Source organism: Colletotrichum abscissum (genome assembly GCF_030869225.1).
Source record: "Colletotrichum abscissum strain IMI 504890 chromosome Unknown Scaffold_25.1, whole genome shotgun sequence".
NCBI lineage: Eukaryota > Fungi > Ascomycota > Sordariomycetes > Glomerellales > Glomerellaceae > Colletotrichum > Colletotrichum abscissum.
Genome location: NW_026850154.1, coordinates 462897 through 480586, shown reverse-complemented (window position 1 = coordinate 480586; position 17690 = coordinate 462897). Strand labels below are relative to the sequence as shown.

Here is a 17690-nt window from a genome sequence, read left to right as displayed (position 1 = left end):
CTAATCAATTGGTACACACGCCGGTTCTCAAAACGGCGTTTGTATCTTCGTCACGAGCACGGCTCGCTTACCACCTCATTGCCTTGTCACATTTATCTCTATACATCCGGGCATATCGCTTTTTTCCCCATTCGTAATGGGTCAATTTTGGGAGTATCTTATCACAGGACTATCTTCCCTGTGTGTCAGCATTTTCAATTTATTGCCTCCATACCGCCAATCGCCAACACAGAATGGCGATTCGATTACACCCTATCAGAAAGCCAGCAAAGCCTGCAGATGAGGCAAAATTTACACCGGTTATGATCAAAAGTCAACAAAAAAGCACGCCGGAATCAATGCGAAAGAATTCCTGGTATATCAGATTCCACTCAAGATACAGCTGCTAGTCATGGAACGTCTGGATCCCGTCGACATATTCTGTCTGCGACAAAGTTGCTCCATGCTCTTCTCGGCATTCGAACATGCTTGTTTCTCTAGCCTTCAAAAGCCAGTAGAGCTACCTAAAAATCATTCAAAATTCGAAAACGAATTAAGTCGACCATTTCACATCGCTTCCGACCATCAGTACTCAGTCAATCATTTGCGGCATGGACAAAAGAAACTCAAGGGCTGTGGCGATTTGCAAAGCGGACTCAGGCCAATTGTCGAAATGTAGTTGAATGATCCCTCTGCTAAAGATAAACGAGAGATCGCACACAGGTTAAAACTGAATGCCGTTTGCGAAGTTTGCTTGAGGAGTCAATCTACACCTACCACCCTGGTTTGTCCCAAAGTTGACGATTATCAGGAAAAGGGGCACGTGTTTTGCACCAATTACAAAAGAATTCACCGCAAGGCTCTATTCTCTGAGAATCAGCTTGTCAAAGATCGCCCGATATGTATGGGCTGGGAGAGAAAGATCCAGATATGCTCTCATCAATACATGTCCCTGCTTGGCATATTCAGATGGATAGAGAGAGCACCCGCTCAGAAGGGCTCGAAGAGCCTAAGATTGTCATGTCAGGTTTGTCAAATGCCCTTCCAGTCAAAAGGACGGGAACACTCCCAAACGCTATCTATCTCCAGCAACCACTTCTTGCGTTTACACTGGACTATGGTGGTATGAGATGTACAAAGCGGACAGCTCGTTAGAAAAGACCTCATTCGGCAGGGTCTAGATGCCGTAGAGGAGCGATATGGCAACGAATACCTTTCTCCACATCTTACTTTCAGTTCCCACCAATTCATGTCGCCTTTCGACTGGGAGCGTTGTGTCTGTTCCAGGGAGGCAGGTATAGAAAGGCCGGACTGCTATCAAAGTAAACTTTGGCGTCACATTCGTTCACAGTGTTGCGCTTGTAACAGCTCGGAACACATCGATGCAACAGGTATCCTCATGATGTCCAGTGTCTCTGGCAAAAGAGGCTACTCTTTGCATCAGTTCGATTGGAGACTCTGTTATGCGACGTATAAGTGGGGAGTTGATTCCAATCGCATCATGCTTACAAGAGATCAGTACTTTTGAGGGATTAGTTTGCATCATCAAAGTACTGACGCAAGACAACTCAGCCTCACAGGGAGAATGGACGTGTCGAAGTTGGTTCGCTACCTCGATCCGACATCGTACCATGGCAACACACATATGCAACAGCACAAAGGTTGCATCAATAAGGCTTGTTCGAACTCTCAGAATCGCCATGAGTGTTTCTCAGCAGAATTATGGGTAATTTAGATTGTGGAGACACATGGCTTCCGTGGTGTAAGGTAAGTAGTTAGTTTAGACCATGGTGTGGCATCGCGGAGTCAGAGATCAGGAGGCACACAACTAAGTAGTTGCCTTCTCATAGCCATTATCATTGGTTTCCTTATCGCCCCATGGTTCCTATAGAGTAATACGTGTGGAATATGCAGACAGTAGAAAGAATGGTAGCATCAGTAGTAGCAGCAATAGTAGTATTAGGGAAGCCAGGAATAGAGTCGACGTGTTGAGCGGGAACCATCATGGTGTTATCACCTAATTTGAGCTACTTAAGGTAGGAGGCAATCCGTGCTCATGGCCCCTCAGAATATGCTTGGAAAACAAACCTCAAGTGCCAGAAAGCATAGATTTCTTATGAAATACAGAGTTGCAGCTTTCAGAGCCGGAACCGTTGTCCCCAGCCAGGTGATGACAAGATTTCAGGAAGAATCACACCCGGAAATCTAGTGCCAAGGCACACATCAGATCTGGCCGTGAGTGCGGTCGCAACCTGGAGCCCCTACCGTGGCACCTTATCCGTAGTCTGTAGAAACTTAATACCATTCAAGGCCGACGGCTGTTTCTTCGGAGACAAGGAAAATAACAGGATGTCAGTATCTCACTAGGGGCAGGAGAATGCGATGTGTGCAGAATGGAGAAGCGCAGCTAGCACCACGTTAAGATTTGGCAAAGAGATCAACGCGTTTCTTACAATGAAACTGTCAGTGTAGGAGCTCAGATTCCCCGAATGACAGTCAATTGCAAAATGATTGGACAGGTTTGAGGTCTCTTCAACGGGAGGTGGTCACGTGTAGCACGCCATCGACTCCGACGATGGTGAATCAATTGCGCGAGCTGCAGGCAAGCTGACGCGACACACTAGACACCCACACAGTTGCATCAGCCCCAGTTATCAAATGTTCCTTGTCTTTCCCACAGTAGCGATACGTCGACTGTAGGAGTTCAATCACGATGACAACTTTTCGTGGGCAGAAAAAAAGAATGCCCATCAGGAGTCAATCGAAGGTTGTGACGAGGTTACAAACTGGTGGCATAGGGCTTAGCTTTAACGCGGAGTCCAAGGAAAACTAAAGAAAATGTGGCTACCCTTGACCAAGCTACGACAAGTGCCGCAACTAACAGCATGGCATATATGGACTTCCCATACAATTTCTGCATCTCCTCGGAATACAACCGTTTAAGCTGCTGCAGGAGGGTCAGCATTACTGAATAGGTAGCCTGTCGTCATCTACCTGTGGATCTCCCTTCGGTATCAGACCGAGATTTGGAGAAAGCATGCCCCTTTCCTACCCATTAGCACCCTCAAATGCTCGTCACGCCTTGTGGCGACGTTTGATGACAGCTTAGCTGGAGAGTAAACCGTTCGCTCGGCATGCAGTCCATGTTGAAACCCCTGCTGGAAGAGATTTATCAAGACACACTTATATAGAACGGTTCGTCTGTCCTGCATGCGGGCTGGGTTTTGGTTTGAACTTTCGCTTTGTGCAGACACCGTACGTCATTGTTCTATCTTTTGACGATGAACAAGATGTCCTCGCAACATCCAGTTGGGAAGCCGTCACCAGCCGGGTCCGATACGTCGTCTGACCATGGCGGCCTGGGTTCCAAATCCGCTGTCGACGATAAGGTTACTGTCGATGCCGCGCCTCCGACAGCGCCCGCGCTTGCAACGCAGCAGACTCAACGCATGGAAGCGGCAATGGGCGATGCCATCCTCCGCTTTTTCAGGATTCGGAAAGGACCGAAGGCAGAAGAGTACGACCTCGACGCGGTGCGTATATCGACTCATATCAACTTGCGAAAGACCCCGGTGGCGTCTAATATGCTCAACAGATTGCCACGCAACCGAGTATTTGGGATTCCGAGAATGTCGAGGAGTACAAGAGCCTCTACATCCACCCGCAATGGGAGAACTGGACTGCTTTTGATCCCAGTTTCCGATGGACATGGAGAGAGGAACGTGCTGTTAGGCGTAAAGTCGACTGGAAAATCATGGTACAATGACCCCGACAACTCGAAGAAGAACGCAAGCTGATCACTCACAGGTCTGGGCTTGTGTCATGTTCGCAGCCCTCAACATCGACCGGAACAATATCTCCAACGCCGTTTCCGATAATATGCTTGACGATCTCGGGTTGACGCGAGGCGACTACGTGAGTTAGAGGAGACTGGCTCCTCTGATACCCGCTAACCCGACTTAGAACCTTGGTCAAACAATATCCCGGGTTGGCTTTCTTGTTGCCGAGCTTCCATCGCAGTTGATTTCCAAGCGGTCAGTAGTCCCTGCCTGCCAAATTGTGAATTTGTACTGATTGAGCCTTGCAGTATTGGACCCGATCTGTGGATTCCCATCCAGATTTGCCTCTTCTCTATCATCTCTGGAGCGCAATTCTTCCTAAAGGGTCGAGCGTCCTTTCTTGCGACAAGATACCTCATGTAAGTGTGGTTGTTGCAGCTGAAAAACTAAATTACGTGTACTTACGACCCGGTTTCTAGCGCAACCTTTCAAGGAGGTTTCATCCCGTAAGTCTAGGCCCTTGACAGGCCTAGTCAAGCTTTTGACTAACTCCTTGGCAGGGACACTATCCTCTACTTGAGTTATTGGTACACAGGCACTTCAGTCAGCAATCCCGTCCCGGACTTCTGCACTAAAACACCCTCCTAATGTCTGTTTCCAGCTTCCGATTCGCCTGGCCTGGTTTTGGATGTCTTCGCAACTAGGTATGTCATTCTACACTCCTCTCGAGCTCCTTTCAACTCTGACTGATAGGCTTTTCTAGTTGACATCGGTGTTGGATTCGCTGCTGTCGGTCTGGTTTCGATGCGCGGCATTTTGGGATACGAGGGCTGGCGTTGGTTGTTCCTCGTCGAGTAAGCCCCCCCCTAATGATCTTGCGACGCTGTTAAGTTACTAACATCACGTTACCAGAGGTGCTTTCACTTGTAAGTCAACAAATTTCGCTCCACAATGTTTCGGCTACATCGCTAACAATATCGCTCTAGTCTGTGTCGGACTGTGCTCGTTCTTCCTTATGCCTCAATGCCCTGCCAAGACGAAGAGTTGGTGGAACCCCAAGGGTTACTTCAACGAGAAGGAGGAGAAGATCATTGTCAACTCCGGTACGTCTCCCAGGAATGTAACACCTTTTTCAAAGCTAATAAACTCTGCTAGTCATCCGCGACGATCCCCAGAAAGGCGGCATGTACAACCGACAAGGTCTGTCCGTCAAGCAGATCTGGGAATGCTCCAAGGATTACGACATGTGGCCATTGTACGCTCTTGGCTTGCTCTTCGGCTTGCCGAAGTACCCTGTCAACCAGTACCTTACTTTGTCGCTCCGAGACCTCAAGTTCAACGTCATCCAGACCAACCTGCTCTCAATCCCGTGGATCATCGGGTCAAGTATCACCATGTTGGCCATTACGGCTGCTAGCGAGCTCTGTAACAATCGCAGTTTCGTCGCCATGGCTGAGGATGCATGGTTATTGCCATGCTTCATCGCCCTGATTGTAATCGCGAATCCAAGCCCCTGGGCTTACTTTGCTATTGCAACAGTTTTGTTATCCTTCCCTTAGTAAGCGCGGAGGATTCCGCTTCTTCCTTTCTAATTGCTAATCTCTGCCAGCACGCATCCTATTCAAGTTGCCTGGACAAGTAGGAATGCCGGATCCGTCCAGAACAGAACAGTGTCCGCATCGTAAGTCTATAACTCTCATATAGGTGATGTGAAATATAACTTAAAATATGCTTGTAGCCTGTACAATATGTGGGTTCAAGTCAGTGGTATGATCGGCGCAAATAGTAAGTAGCTCTCCTTCAGACTCAACATAACAGAGGATGCTGACTAGCCAAGTCTATCAACCAAGTGATGCCCCTCGGTACTTCAAAGCCAACAAGGGCCTATTGGTCATTTGTATTTGGATGTGTGTAAGTAGACAATCATCCTACCTCAAGATTGAATCTCATAGCTCACATGTTCGCAGGTTGTACAATACCCCTTTACCTACTTCTACTATCGGTGGAGGAACAACAGCAAAGCCAAGAAGTGGGATGCTATGACACCAGAGCAGCAACACGACTACCGTGCCAACACAACGGATAAAGGCAACAAACGGTGAGATACATGGACGCCTGGTGAACTCATCCTCTTACTAATCCTTCATAGTCTTGACTTCCGATTCGCCACCTGATCAATCCGATCGATTCAGGTGCTAAGATAGATGGTATTACAGGATTTTGAGTCGTCTAGTGGCTGCTTCTTTGTTCGAATGGTGTATGAAGACAGGATGAACACATAGTACTCTGTCTGCTCAATGATTCTCAGAGCTTTGGTGTCCTAGCCTGGCGAATGGACCAAAATTCAGCTTTCAGTCAATGAATTGATGTCGTAAATATGGCAGTAGGGCGGGCTGTGATGATTGAACTTAGACAAGTACGCAATGATATAGACACCGATACTTTTGATATTGAAGATGCTCTCAAATGGAGATTCCTTTTGCTCTTCCCTTCATATCCGATGCTTCTCCTTGGGTTTTGGATCTCTTGCGCGCAATCACAATTGTTCCCCTCATTGCGTTTGACTCAGCGAACCAGTCAAACACCATTGCTGCAACCTTGAACTTCCCCGCTGAGATCCCAAACGGCTGTAACGCTTCACTCTGACTGTTGATATAACTGACGAGACCAGAGAAGACATGTTCCGTGATATCTTTGAAATGGATATCATCTTCATCATAACCCGCGTCAAGGAGCTGCTTCTTGTAGTCTGACACTGTAACAAAAGCAGCAGCAGGACAACCCATCGCCAGGCCAATGAGGTTGACGAGGAACCTCTGTCGTAAAGACGCTCCGTCGCTCAGTATCAAGTCAAAGGCCATGAACGAGGCATCGAGTGTCTGCGCGGCATAGTTGAAGATTGGCTTTCTGGAGGGATAGAAGTGGTACAGGCTGTCAAGCGCTAGAACCCATCGTTGTTGGTCGGCGCTGTCCTCCTTCAAAGATCTGATTGCAGACTTTACGTGCGCGCCCCAGGTGTCGGGGTTGGCAGCGTCAGCGCAAAATACCTCAACACTTCCATCTTCTGATTTGAGCTTTTGAGCCTGCAATTGGGCTCTATTTGAGGCCAATCGATACTGGGACTCGTTGAGAGTGAGCCCTATGTATCGATAGCTGGTCACACCTCGCTCGTTAATTAGTAGTGCAAGCTCCAGGGACTGGTCACCACAGCCAACACCTAGGTCTAGAATAGATATTGCCGAAGACCGAACTACATCTTTACAAATCTGAGCTTCTTTGAGCACCTCCAAAAGCAAATTGCGACAGGCTGTCTCGAAATCTGTAATGCGTAGGTTGTCGGCACTCGTCCTGGAACATAATGGTAAGTCAGTCGTGCTCTGACTAAGTCAAGGAACATCATGAAATGCGATGGATATGATCCAGTTCAAGTGTAAACTAAAGGGAGGCCAGGTATCGGAGTGATTACGAAGAAGGGTGTAAAATGAGGGCGGACAAACCAATAACCCATGTTCATCCACATGGTGGTGAACGGCACTTTGAGGTTCAGCTTCCAGTGATCATTGTCGTAGACGTCTTTCCGCCGAAGAAAAGTAACAGTAAATGCCAAGGTGACTATCAAGATTATAAATGTGCAGCCAGTCGCGCCTAGTAAGACACCTTTCCAGAAGTCAGGAACGGCGTCAATTGGTAGTGTCATTGTATGAATAAGAATGAACCCATGTCCGCTTGTGAGATGAGGGTGAAGGAAAGTTAGGTCTGTGGTCTAGTGCTCAATAATAAGGTACCTTAAATGGAAAATGAGACGTGGGAAGACATTTGCAGAGAAAGCTGCCAGGTGTAGCTAGACTTGGCGCCAGCTGTAGGCAGGAACAGCGAAGGATGCGGCAGGATTCGGCGCCGGAGGTCCGATGTCACTCCAACAAACCAACAAAGCCCTCCTTGCTGTTTTTCTTCACAGGGACTGCGTTTATTTCAACTTCACTTCTTCTATTCAAACACGTTTTTGTTCTCATTGCGTACCTTCACTTGACTAGCCGTGCCGCCAAGGGACTGCAACACCAAAATCGTCAGCGATTCTCATCGCAGAGACAACGCACCCTTCAAGTAGAACCATTCCATCCCAGCACCACGCCCCGGTTAACCACACATTATCTTGTCCATTGGTCCAGTCACCCATGCCGGCGGTCTGGTCATTCTTCTTGTCCAGATTCCTGTCCTCACCCATGATCTTTCGGATAACTGCCCTACTCTGACACGTCCTCAAGGTCCTCGTAAACCTTGCTGTCCGCAGTACCCTCTTCGCATCGGCCTGTACGTTAAGCGGGCAAGTGCTCACGACTGTTCCTCCAGGCATTGTATGTAAAGCCTCTGTCCGCGCAGCTTCTTTTGCGGAAAAGTCGGTTCTGAGACAGATAACTTGGGGCGGCATGACATTTCCACGATGATGTGAACAAGCTTTCGGATGTCTCCCTTCATCCTCCATGAGAGTGAACGACTGGCTTGGTCTTGCATCGATCGGACGGAGAACTGAGCTCTCCACGCGGATTGTTGGCAATGGCTCGAGAATGTCGCGTAGGGGTTGGTAGATCTTGCCAGCCACATCCGGCGACACAGCGAGAATAACCCGGTCGAATACGTCATCCAAAATCTGTCCAGCTGCGTTCTCCGTCGACTGCCAGCGGAGTCTCACTCTTCCATCAGCCGTTGAGGCCACCTCTGCAACACACGCTCCTAATCGGACGTCTTCCATTTCTTTTGCCAATCTTCCTTCAACTTGGTGGACACCGCCGCAGACAGTGTAGTGCTGTTGTCCATGCGAGCGTTTCTTGTACTCGACAACGTCACTGGCAGGGAACGCCAGAAGCTCAGCATGCGTACACGTCGAAACGCTGCTCATGAGTGGGAGAAGGTAGTGCGTGGCATACCGTCGCGGTAGCCATATCCTTCTCAGATAGTCGCCAAATGTCTCTCCCCCATCAGACCCCTCAGTCAAGGGGTGCACCATGAAGCATGCCACTGTGAACCAGAACTGGCATATGATCAGGCACAGTATCTCTACGAAATGCGCCAAAATCCCGCGGTTTCCCGGCCAAGGTGGGACTTGGTGCAAATTGGATGCGTGGACAAAGTACTCGCCAGGCACTCCGCTGGCGCCATCCAGAGTTGCCTGGTTCTTTCCCGATGCTATCGTATCAGGCTTGCGTGCAGGCAGTGATTTGGCGAATGAGAACAAGAAGCGGATGGGATGATACGGGATGCCCAAGTGGTCATACATGCGCATCACGTTGGGATAATATCCTCCGGCGAGTGCGCGCATTGGAAGGTCGATCCTCTCAATACTGCCCGAGCTCTCCTCTCGAATTGCAACCGATGCTGAGTCGAAAGACAGGCTCTCAGCCTACAACAGTCAGTCTACGCATTCGCCCACTACTCCGATCTAGGATCCAATTCACCTGTTCAAATAAGGTCACTGCATATCGTTGTTGTTCGTCATTTTGCAAGAGATATGCGGTGCTAAGCCCGGCCAATCCCGTTCCGACGACAGCTACTCGGAGAGGGGCCTGTCGACTCATGTTGCGATGAGTGAGTCTGAGAGCCTTATGACCTTGAGCCAGCGCTGACATGCCCTGAGTAAGTATCCTTCTCCTCCAATGCGGCGACTGGTTTCCAGCATCAAGACACAGCGAATGCAAAACTCGACGAAGAAACTTTAACAGAGTCGGCACGCACGAATTTGCGACAGGAAACCCACTGCGGAGAGATAGGGTATTTCTCAGCTCACCGCACACTCACACCACTCGCCGGGTACGTAATTTCATCAATGCACACCGTAGCCTCTTCGAAATCTGCTACTCCCCGGAATGAAGCTCCCCTCCGGCGGGTACCATCCCTGAGAAAAGTGCCGGATAGTCACATCACGCACCCTTGAATGGGTGGGTGTCTGCCGAGGTCGAAGCGCCGTCGGGGCAATTCCACTTGGTGATCGACCGTCCGGCGTCGACGAGGCTTCATCCCTGTCGTTGTGGTACAATATGGCAGCAGTTAGCCATTTATTCGGGATCCGACAGAGCTTGAGAAACCTTGAGACACAACTTGCGCCAGCAGTCGGTTCTATGTGAGCTACCCTCTTTTCATCTGCGACGAGACAAACGTCCAAAGACTGTCTTTGACGGCGCTACCTGCTGAGTATACGACCCGTCGTAGCCCAACGACTTCGAAGAGCGAAAAGTCAATTTGCACGTGCTTCCTTAGTGCCATCAGACGGTCTCATCTGTTCGGACAGAAAGTTGCACCGACTCGATCAATCTGGCTTGGCTTCTAGAGTTTTCCCAGGCGACCCCACACACTATGATGACCCTGGCTAAACTAGCTCGACTGACTTTCTTATGGTCCCCGGCATTCTCGGTCATGGCTCCTTTGGGGAGTTCGCAAGCGAAGACTCATGTTCATTGACATCATATACAACCCTCGGGTTGCCTGGTTATTCTGTTGAGCCGATGAGCTCCAAAGAACTGGTTTCCGACCAGCAGATAGTCGCAAAGAATGGCAGCCTCTAATGTCCGTCCGCTGGCTATATTCACCGGCTACATGGTCCTAGCCGCCGGGCTCACTGCAAAGTCTATCGGTATTATTCGCAATCAATGGCGCGCCTCGCTTTCGCGAAATGGGACAGTCGCTGCGCCAGCCCACCGTCGCGCTCTTGTTGTGTTCAGCGCGCTCGCGGCCTTGAGTCTCGCAACAACCTGGTATCACATGTTTCGCTTCTTCGAGTGGTCATATGGCCAATGGGTAACGACACAAGCAATGGCTAGCCTCGACTCCACCGAACTGAGGCTCGGCGAGTGGCTGTACGACACCTCTCTCTTCAAGCAAGCTTGGGCGTCAACCCTTGAGACTGGCCCGAGGGCCTGGTGGTCGTTGCAAATATTTGGGTTTTGCGCTAACTGGAGCGCCATACTTGCGGCTCAAGGTGAGCTTATTCTACCTTAGTCAAATCCGGGCCAGCTGTCAGCTTTTTATTGCAACTCCCGAGAGCAATACTAATCTAGGTGCATCATTAGCTCAGAGAAGGTGTATCTCACACGCTTGGATATTCGTACTGCTTGGTCAAGTTGTTGCTATCTCCTTTGCGGCAAATTTGTCTTTCCTCGCAATACTTTGCAGCGAAATCCCAGAACGAAAAACCAATGATGGCAAACGATATGGCCAGACTGTGTCTTCATTCTCTATTCATTCCGTCATTCTCTTCGCTACCCTGTTGTGGGCAACGTCGATCCCCTCCGCCATCAATCACCCCAAGTTCTTATCCTTGCTCCTTGGTCCACACTTGCTGGCATTCGTACCGTTGCTTCTGAATAGGATCTTGCCGGCGCCAATGTTGGGCGAGCCAGCGTGGCACTGGAAAGTTGCATCGATGATATGGGTGCTGGTCGTAGCCACACTTGGGGCCTTTGACAGTGGTGCGGGCCTCAAGACTGCGCTTGTAACGTTGTACGAGCATCCTGCGGTTAGCAGTGTTGGATGGGATGTTATTTGCTGTTGGATCAGCTTCACGGTCTGGTCAATCATCGGATCTTCCTGAAAGGAGGGACCATATGTGTGTACTGTATGATTGGAATGGCTGTTTGTACTCACGGCGAAAATTGGACATGACTTCCCAAACCTCAAAACTTGTAATGATTGCCTCAAGAGGGAACCCAGACAAGCTGTCACGGCGTAAGGATAGGGAGGAGAACGGCGCTTTCGACGGGGTTGGATTCTGGATGCACAAGTAATCTGTGCCGTCTAGATGAGGACTTGAAGACGCTTTAACGAGTACATGAATTTACACCAAACCCTTACCCCCGCCGAGCAGCATGTTCACCCGCTCTCTTCCCCGAAAAGACACCATCAGCAAGGGAAAGCCCGCTCACATAACCATTGGCGCAGACTCCAGCAGCACTTCGCCCAGCAGCATACAGCCCATCGATCTCGCGACCATCTCCGGTCAGGACTAGCCCAGTCTCGCCATCCACCCGCAGCCCGCCGAGCGTCAGTCCGTTGACAGCTTGGATTCCCTCAGTGCGACAGGAGATATCGACGCCATAGAATGGGGCTTTCGATACTGGGCTGCAGTAGTCGGCTTCCTTGTGCATCGGATCCTCTTCTCCGCTAGCGATCGCATCATTGTAGGTCTTGACTGTCGACGCCAGACCAACGGCCGAGATATTGAACTTTCCAGCCAGCGCTGCCAATGAGCCAGCTTTCTTGTAACCCCAATAGAGCCAGTGCAGTCTCTGAATCAAGAGAGGCATGTTTGTCTGCTGGAAGACCTGTCTCTTTGCTTTCGCCCATTGATCCGAGTCGAGAATCAAGAAGCCTTTCCCCCCATGTTGTCTTATCATAGTATCGCTGAGTGCCGCCCCATAGACATCCTCCGCACCCATACGCTCTCCATCCTGAGATACGACGACGCCTTCGAGCAGGGCCGTTGGAGGATACAAGAAACGCCACGCAGACATGTTGTTCATGTTGGAGACTGATCCTCCCGCTGCATGCCCGATCTTGATTCCAGATCCGTCATCGCCATTGGTGCCGAGCGGAGCGACCTGGGAGAACTCGGGGACGTGTTTCTGCCTCATCTCGGGGTTGAATGCAAAACCGCCGGCACTCAAGACCACCGCTCCACCATGTATGGTCTGCGAGGTGGATTGCTCTTGCCAGATTTTGCTTGCCTTGCGGTGATAGACGTCGGCTAGCGGAGTAGCCATGAGCTGGAATTTCTTAGTCTTTTGCGTGAGGCCCTTGTGCTTTTCGAACAGCGAATTGGTACCCGACAACGTCTTGATCTCAACTCCGCTAACTTTGTCCCTCTTGTCATTGAGAAGAACCTGCTGAACCTTAGTCGCCGGCTTGAAATCTACTCCCAGACGTATTGCTGAGTCAAAAAGCGCCTGCCATAGCGCAGACCCAGAGAACCCCGGCTGCACCATCCGATGTCCCCTGGGCGCCGGCTTCGACAGTTTATTGAACGGGTACGACTTCTCATTCCCAGAGAAGTAGAGGTAATGCTTATTCGTCGGATAGCTGGTCTTGTAGGGACACAGCGAGGCCTCGAATCGTGCGCCGTGCTTCTCGAGCCACTCGAGCCGCGCCACGCTCTCGTCGCAGAAGCGCCGGAGAGTCTTCTCATCGACTGCGTCCCCCGTTTCCTCTTTGAGATAGGCGAACATGTTCTCCGGGGTATCTTGGCCGTAGCCGGCTTCTTTTTGTTGTCGCGTGCCTCCGCCGGCGTAGACTACACCTCCTGATAGCGCGGACGCTCCACCGCCGTGGGCATCGTCCAGGAGAAGGACCTTGGCGCCTTTTTCTGCGGCTGCGATGCTTGTGCAGACTCCGGCGATGCCAGCACCGACGACAATTATGTCATGTTGCTGGCTGGATTTTACTGAATAGGTGGTGTGAAAGGAACGTGTCTTGTGGTTGCATATGGTAGCTACTCTGAGGTGCGCTAAGTGGTGGCGGGTAGTGAACGACGTTACGCGTGAGGTAAGCATCGCAGAGGCTATTGTTCAACGTCAGCAACAAGGACAAGATCATTGGGGCACCTGAATGAGAGACTTGGTAGTCTTAAGTAATTCGCAGATGCTGACATGCAAGCGTGATGCGCTCGCTTCAGAATAGTTTGCTTCCCGATTGGGGTTTTCGGCTTACATGTTTGTCCAACAGGTTTGGTGGCACATACCAAGTATAGTGCCTAACGGGTAATATATCTGCTACCTTAACCCAATCCGACGCGAAACATTGTTGGGTCAAGCTATAAGTTCGGTGCGTTGAAGACCGTGGCGTCTGGTCATGTTCAAAGCATCGTGCCGGACGCCGCTTAGCATTCCGACCAACCGCGGCACGCGTGGACTCCGCGGGAGGATCGTCGGAGCATGCCACAGCGTCGGAGAGTGCCAAGTCTTGAAGTGCCGAAATCCTCTTATGCGGGTTGAATGCAACGCTACAAGTCACATCACGGAAGCCGAGATGAAGCCTCTTTCGTCGGATTCTTCACGAAGATACCAAGATGGTCGACTCTCTATTCCCTCAAGTAACCTGTTTGACGCCATACTCCTAGCCACCTCTCAATCATATCCACCTCAATCCGCCTTCCGTTCCTTACGGTTCCCGCATCGAATTCCACACCCTCGCCATTTCCACTGCCTTCAGCCATGGATTGGAAGAAGCCTAGGAGTTTCAGAGCTGGTAGCTCCTTCACACCCAAGCTCTGTGATTCTGCAGTCGCTTCTAACCTAATCACCCATTTCCTCATACTAATGCGTTGAATCTTCCGTCCGCAGGCCTCTTCCAGCATAGAAAGCAGCTGCTCCCATGAGATAGCGCCCGGGTTGACAAGATTACACACAGCATACGTCGTCTCGGCAGTGTTGTGAATCACTACATCGCTGATGGCTTCAGCACAGAAGTCGACGGGCAGCCAGTCGACGTTCGTCTGTAAGCTCGGCATCGCATCAAGGTGATTCAGTCCAGCCATTATCATGGTGGGCCACATCTCGGTATGGTTCCATGCCCCTAGCCTCGAGTGACCACAAAGCTGGCCGACTCGGAGGATGCGAACAGGGACATTGTGAGTAGAGGCATAGTGCTGCGTGACTTGCTCGATGATGAACTTGGACTGCGCGTATCCGGTGGGAAGTGTATTTGCAGGATCCGGGGAGAGTGGAAGCTGTGGCACTTTGGTGCCGGCGGGGCTTCCCATTGCTGCGGCGACGCTGCTCATGAAGTTGAATGTCTTCTTGAGCCCCTTGAGGCAGAAAGACATGAGATGCATGGTTCCTAACCAGATATTCGTTAGCTCAGAGGCTTCATGTCGGCATAATTAACCTGGGCTTCACCTCTCAGGCAATCGTCTTCGAACTGTTGAATTGGCTGATTGAAATCCAACTTCCAAGCGTTGTGCATCACAGTGGTCACCTCATTCGCCAGACGTTGATACATCCGCTCGTCCAATCCTAGCTTTCCGTCCTTCATGTCATAGCTGACGGGTACAATCTTCTCGCTTTGATGAATGATCGCAGGATACCCTCTCTCTTTCAAAGAGCCCCAGACGCGAGCTTGAGGATCTGCTCCTCGTACGGCGCAGTAAATCTTTTGAACAGTTGCCATCTGGACCAGGACTTCCAATAGTGCGTTGCCCAGAGCACCGCTGGCTCCCGTGAGATATATCACTTCTCCCTCGTTTTCCAAATCTTCCTGTTGAGCTTGATTGACTTGCAAGTTGTCGATCTCAATGTTCATGCGGCGGATGGTCGACCTGATCCACTCATAGTGGTTGCCGGCCGCCGAGGCATTGCTATTAAGACCACCTTTGAATAGCTGAAGGAACTCGAGAAGCTTCCTTGCCGTAGGATATTCGAAGATGAACATCAAAGGGAACGCCCCGAACGACTTCACAAGTCTCGATCGTATCTCGACGGCGCGCATAGAATCGAGACCGAGTTCGTACCAGTTTTGGTCTGGCGCCAAATCTTCCACAGAGAGACCGAATACATCAGAGACAACGGTTTGAACGATTTCGAGATCCGAAGTACCGGAGTTCCTGGAAAGAAACGGCTTGGAGGCCTTATCAGACTCGAGCTGGTTGCCTAGGAAGGAGTTGTAAAGTTTTTCCACCCTATCTCCATACAGATCCCAGGCAATTGTCCGTCGCACGTTCCCTTTTGGAGTGACTGGCAACGTCTCCTCATTTTGCAGAATGAGAACCGTTTGACGAGGGATTCGTGAGTACGTCGGAGAATTCCTGTTGCAGATATCCACTACTTTCCACACCTCTTCAGCAAGATCAGGTTCTGATATGGATCGCTTCTCCACCTCAGACCAGTCGATCTCAACAACGACGGAAGGGCAAGGCTTTCCTGTGCCAAACACTGCCGTCTTCGCAATAGTGCCCGTCTTATCTTCTTCAAGCGCCATGGCGAGAGCCGTGGCATGTGTCTTCTCTCCATTGCTGTGCACGAGAATGTCATCTCTGCGGCCTTGGAGGACGAAATACCCGCTCCCTGGGGGATCCTCGATGAACAAGTCCCCCGTACGGTATGGATTCGGCGCCGTCTCCTCAAGCCAGAGCTCAGCGGCTAGAGGAAACCCTCGATATACAACGCACTCGAAGAGGTTATCCGCAATGGACTCCATGCCTACATGTTCTGACTCTGGGTACAAGTTGCGGAAGCGGTACACGTCTGGATTGTCTCTTGTGTGAGGTATTGTCCGAAGAGGCGGACCGGTTTCTGATGTACCATATGTTGTTTTAACATTGACGCCGATGTTCTGAAGTTTGGACAGCATTGAAGGGGACAGTGGAGCTCCGCCGGGCTGTAGGACCTTCAAGTCCGTCAGAGGAGTGTAGTCTTTGGTGGTGAGAGTGATGTATTCGTAGAGGTCCTCAATGACTGAGGGTGCGCAGTGCAGGCAGTCGGGCGGATAGCCGAGGCTAGTCAAGGACTTCCATGCAGAAAGTATTGAACTTGGGGCCGGTGGCCATTGTGTTGGAGGTAAGGAGGTAGGTAGACCGGTTGGGAGTCCCGACAGGGCTATTGACAACCCAGCTACGTGAAATCTAAGATGAATGAGCATGCGCAGGAGGAACAGCAAGGAGATTCCAGGTCTCACAAGGGAAAACACAGATACCAGTTCTCAATGAAGAACTCTGGGAGTAATCTGTACATCCGTGCAATTTGACACAGACTCCGATTCGTGTGGATAATTGGTTTCGGCACTCCCGTAGAACCAGATGAGTGGATGATCATTGACTGGAGAGTCCACTCATCATCAGTCTCAAACCCTATGCAGGGTTCTTCAAAAGCCTCTGGTTTGTTTTCTCTCAGCTCATCTAAGCTGATGAGTTTCGTCAACGGGAGTTGACCCGGGCTTTCCCCATGGAGTGAAGCTTTATTCGCCTCGTCGATGATTATTGCAATAACATTGCACACTCGAAGAAGATGATCTCTCGTTGCCAGAGAGTTCTTGTTGCTAAGAAGTAGGACCCGAAGGTGCAGACGATTTAGGGCGAATTGGGTGATGAGATACGAGATCGAGTTGCCGACGCCGAGGAGAGCGACAGTGGGTTGCTGACCCGTTTCATTGGCAGCACCAATTTCCTCCCGAAACTGCTTAGAGTAGAAACTCGATGCTCTAAGGTAAAACTGATTGAGCCGGGCCCAGTCCAGCACTTCGAAGGAGTCACCGATAGGATGTATGAAAGCCGGCTTGGAGGGTTGAGTTACAGCATTATGCTCAACCAATGCCGCGACACTCGTCAATTTCGGGTCAGAGAATCTGAAAATTCAGTGTTAGAGTCATTGGAACTTCAAATCATAATAGAAACGAGGGTATTTGGGACCTTGAGCTATGAGGATGTCCGTGGAGTTGCCATAATTTCTTCAACTGCTCGTCGGCATCTAGCGCAGGGAAAACGGTCGGGTCGACGGCAGCAATTGATGAGGGTGACTTCAGGTCAGACATCGCAATCGGTGCCATCTTGCCAAGGGTTACACGAAGGGAGGCCTTCAATGTTGTCTTGACTCTCTGAAGCTGCTTTTCAGTCAGTCAAGCTCCTTTCATCGATATCCAATAAGTATCACACTTCTACCGCGGACCACGGGAGAATCGATTGACAATATTGTTACGAATCGTCACTCAAGATCAATCCTATCGAGTCAAGTAATCTCTCTACAACTTGAACTATGCTGACGCCGATCAGCTGATTAGATTATGCAACGCCTATCATAGTCCTTGTTGGAGTAACGCAACATCAGAAAAGGATAGGCCAATGATATCCCCGATAATCGGTCTGATAACAACCCACGCCTATCGCGTGCCTATCACAAACATTATGGGCGTGGTGCGCATCCGGAAACCGCACGACCATGGCGCTCGGCAACGACGATA

The 17690-nt window shown here is 50.4% G+C and overlaps 5 protein-coding genes across 5 annotated transcripts; 2 read left to right on the top strand and 3 right to left on the bottom strand.

The window, feature by feature from the left end:
* Positions 1-3269: 3269 nt before the first annotated feature.
* Positions 3270-5932, top strand: CABS01_10105 (major facilitator superfamily transporter; the record flags this gene model as incomplete). Its single annotated transcript, XM_060543461.1, has 17 exons — positions 3270-3512; positions 3575-3736; positions 3787-3894; positions 3943-4013; positions 4067-4177; positions 4238-4264; positions 4319-4361; positions 4420-4462; positions 4522-4612; positions 4671-4684; positions 4745-4861; positions 4914-5316; positions 5368-5439; positions 5497-5543; positions 5596-5669; positions 5726-5856; positions 5908-5932. 17 exons carry the CDS (start codon positions 3270-3272, stop codon positions 5930-5932), a joined length of 1782 nt encoding a protein of 593 aa, XP_060399642.1.
* Positions 5933-6220: 288 nt separating this feature from the next.
* Positions 6221-9331, bottom strand: CABS01_10104 (uncharacterized protein; the record flags this gene model as incomplete). Its single annotated transcript, XM_060543460.1, has 3 exons — positions 6221-7106; positions 7856-9156; positions 9212-9331. The coding sequence occupies 3 exons, from the start codon at positions 9329-9331 to the stop codon at positions 6221-6223; spliced, it is 2307 nt and encodes a 768-aa protein (XP_060399641.1).
* Positions 9332-10301: 970 nt separating this feature from the next.
* CABS01_10103 (uncharacterized protein) lies at positions 10302-11340 on the top strand (the record flags this gene model as incomplete). The annotated part of the gene is made up of 2 exons (XM_060543459.1): positions 10302-10728; positions 10820-11340. 2 exons carry the CDS (start codon positions 10302-10304, stop codon positions 11338-11340), a joined length of 948 nt encoding a protein of 315 aa, XP_060399640.1.
* Positions 11341-11596: 256 nt separating this feature from the next.
* On the bottom strand, positions 11597-13294 carry CABS01_10102 (uncharacterized protein; the record flags this gene model as incomplete). Its single annotated transcript, XM_060543458.1, has 1 exon — positions 11597-13294. The coding sequence occupies one exon, from the start codon at positions 13292-13294 to the stop codon at positions 11597-11599; it is 1698 nt and encodes a 565-aa protein (XP_060399639.1).
* Positions 13295-13821: 527 nt separating this feature from the next.
* On the bottom strand, positions 13822-17279 carry CABS01_10101 (male sterility protein; the record flags this gene model as incomplete). The annotated part of the gene is made up of 4 exons (XM_060543457.1): positions 13822-14579; positions 14639-16359; positions 16413-17078; positions 17143-17279. The coding sequence occupies 4 exons, from the start codon at positions 17277-17279 to the stop codon at positions 13822-13824; spliced, it is 3282 nt and encodes a 1093-aa protein (XP_060399638.1).
* Between the last annotated feature and the right edge of the window lie 411 nt (positions 17280-17690).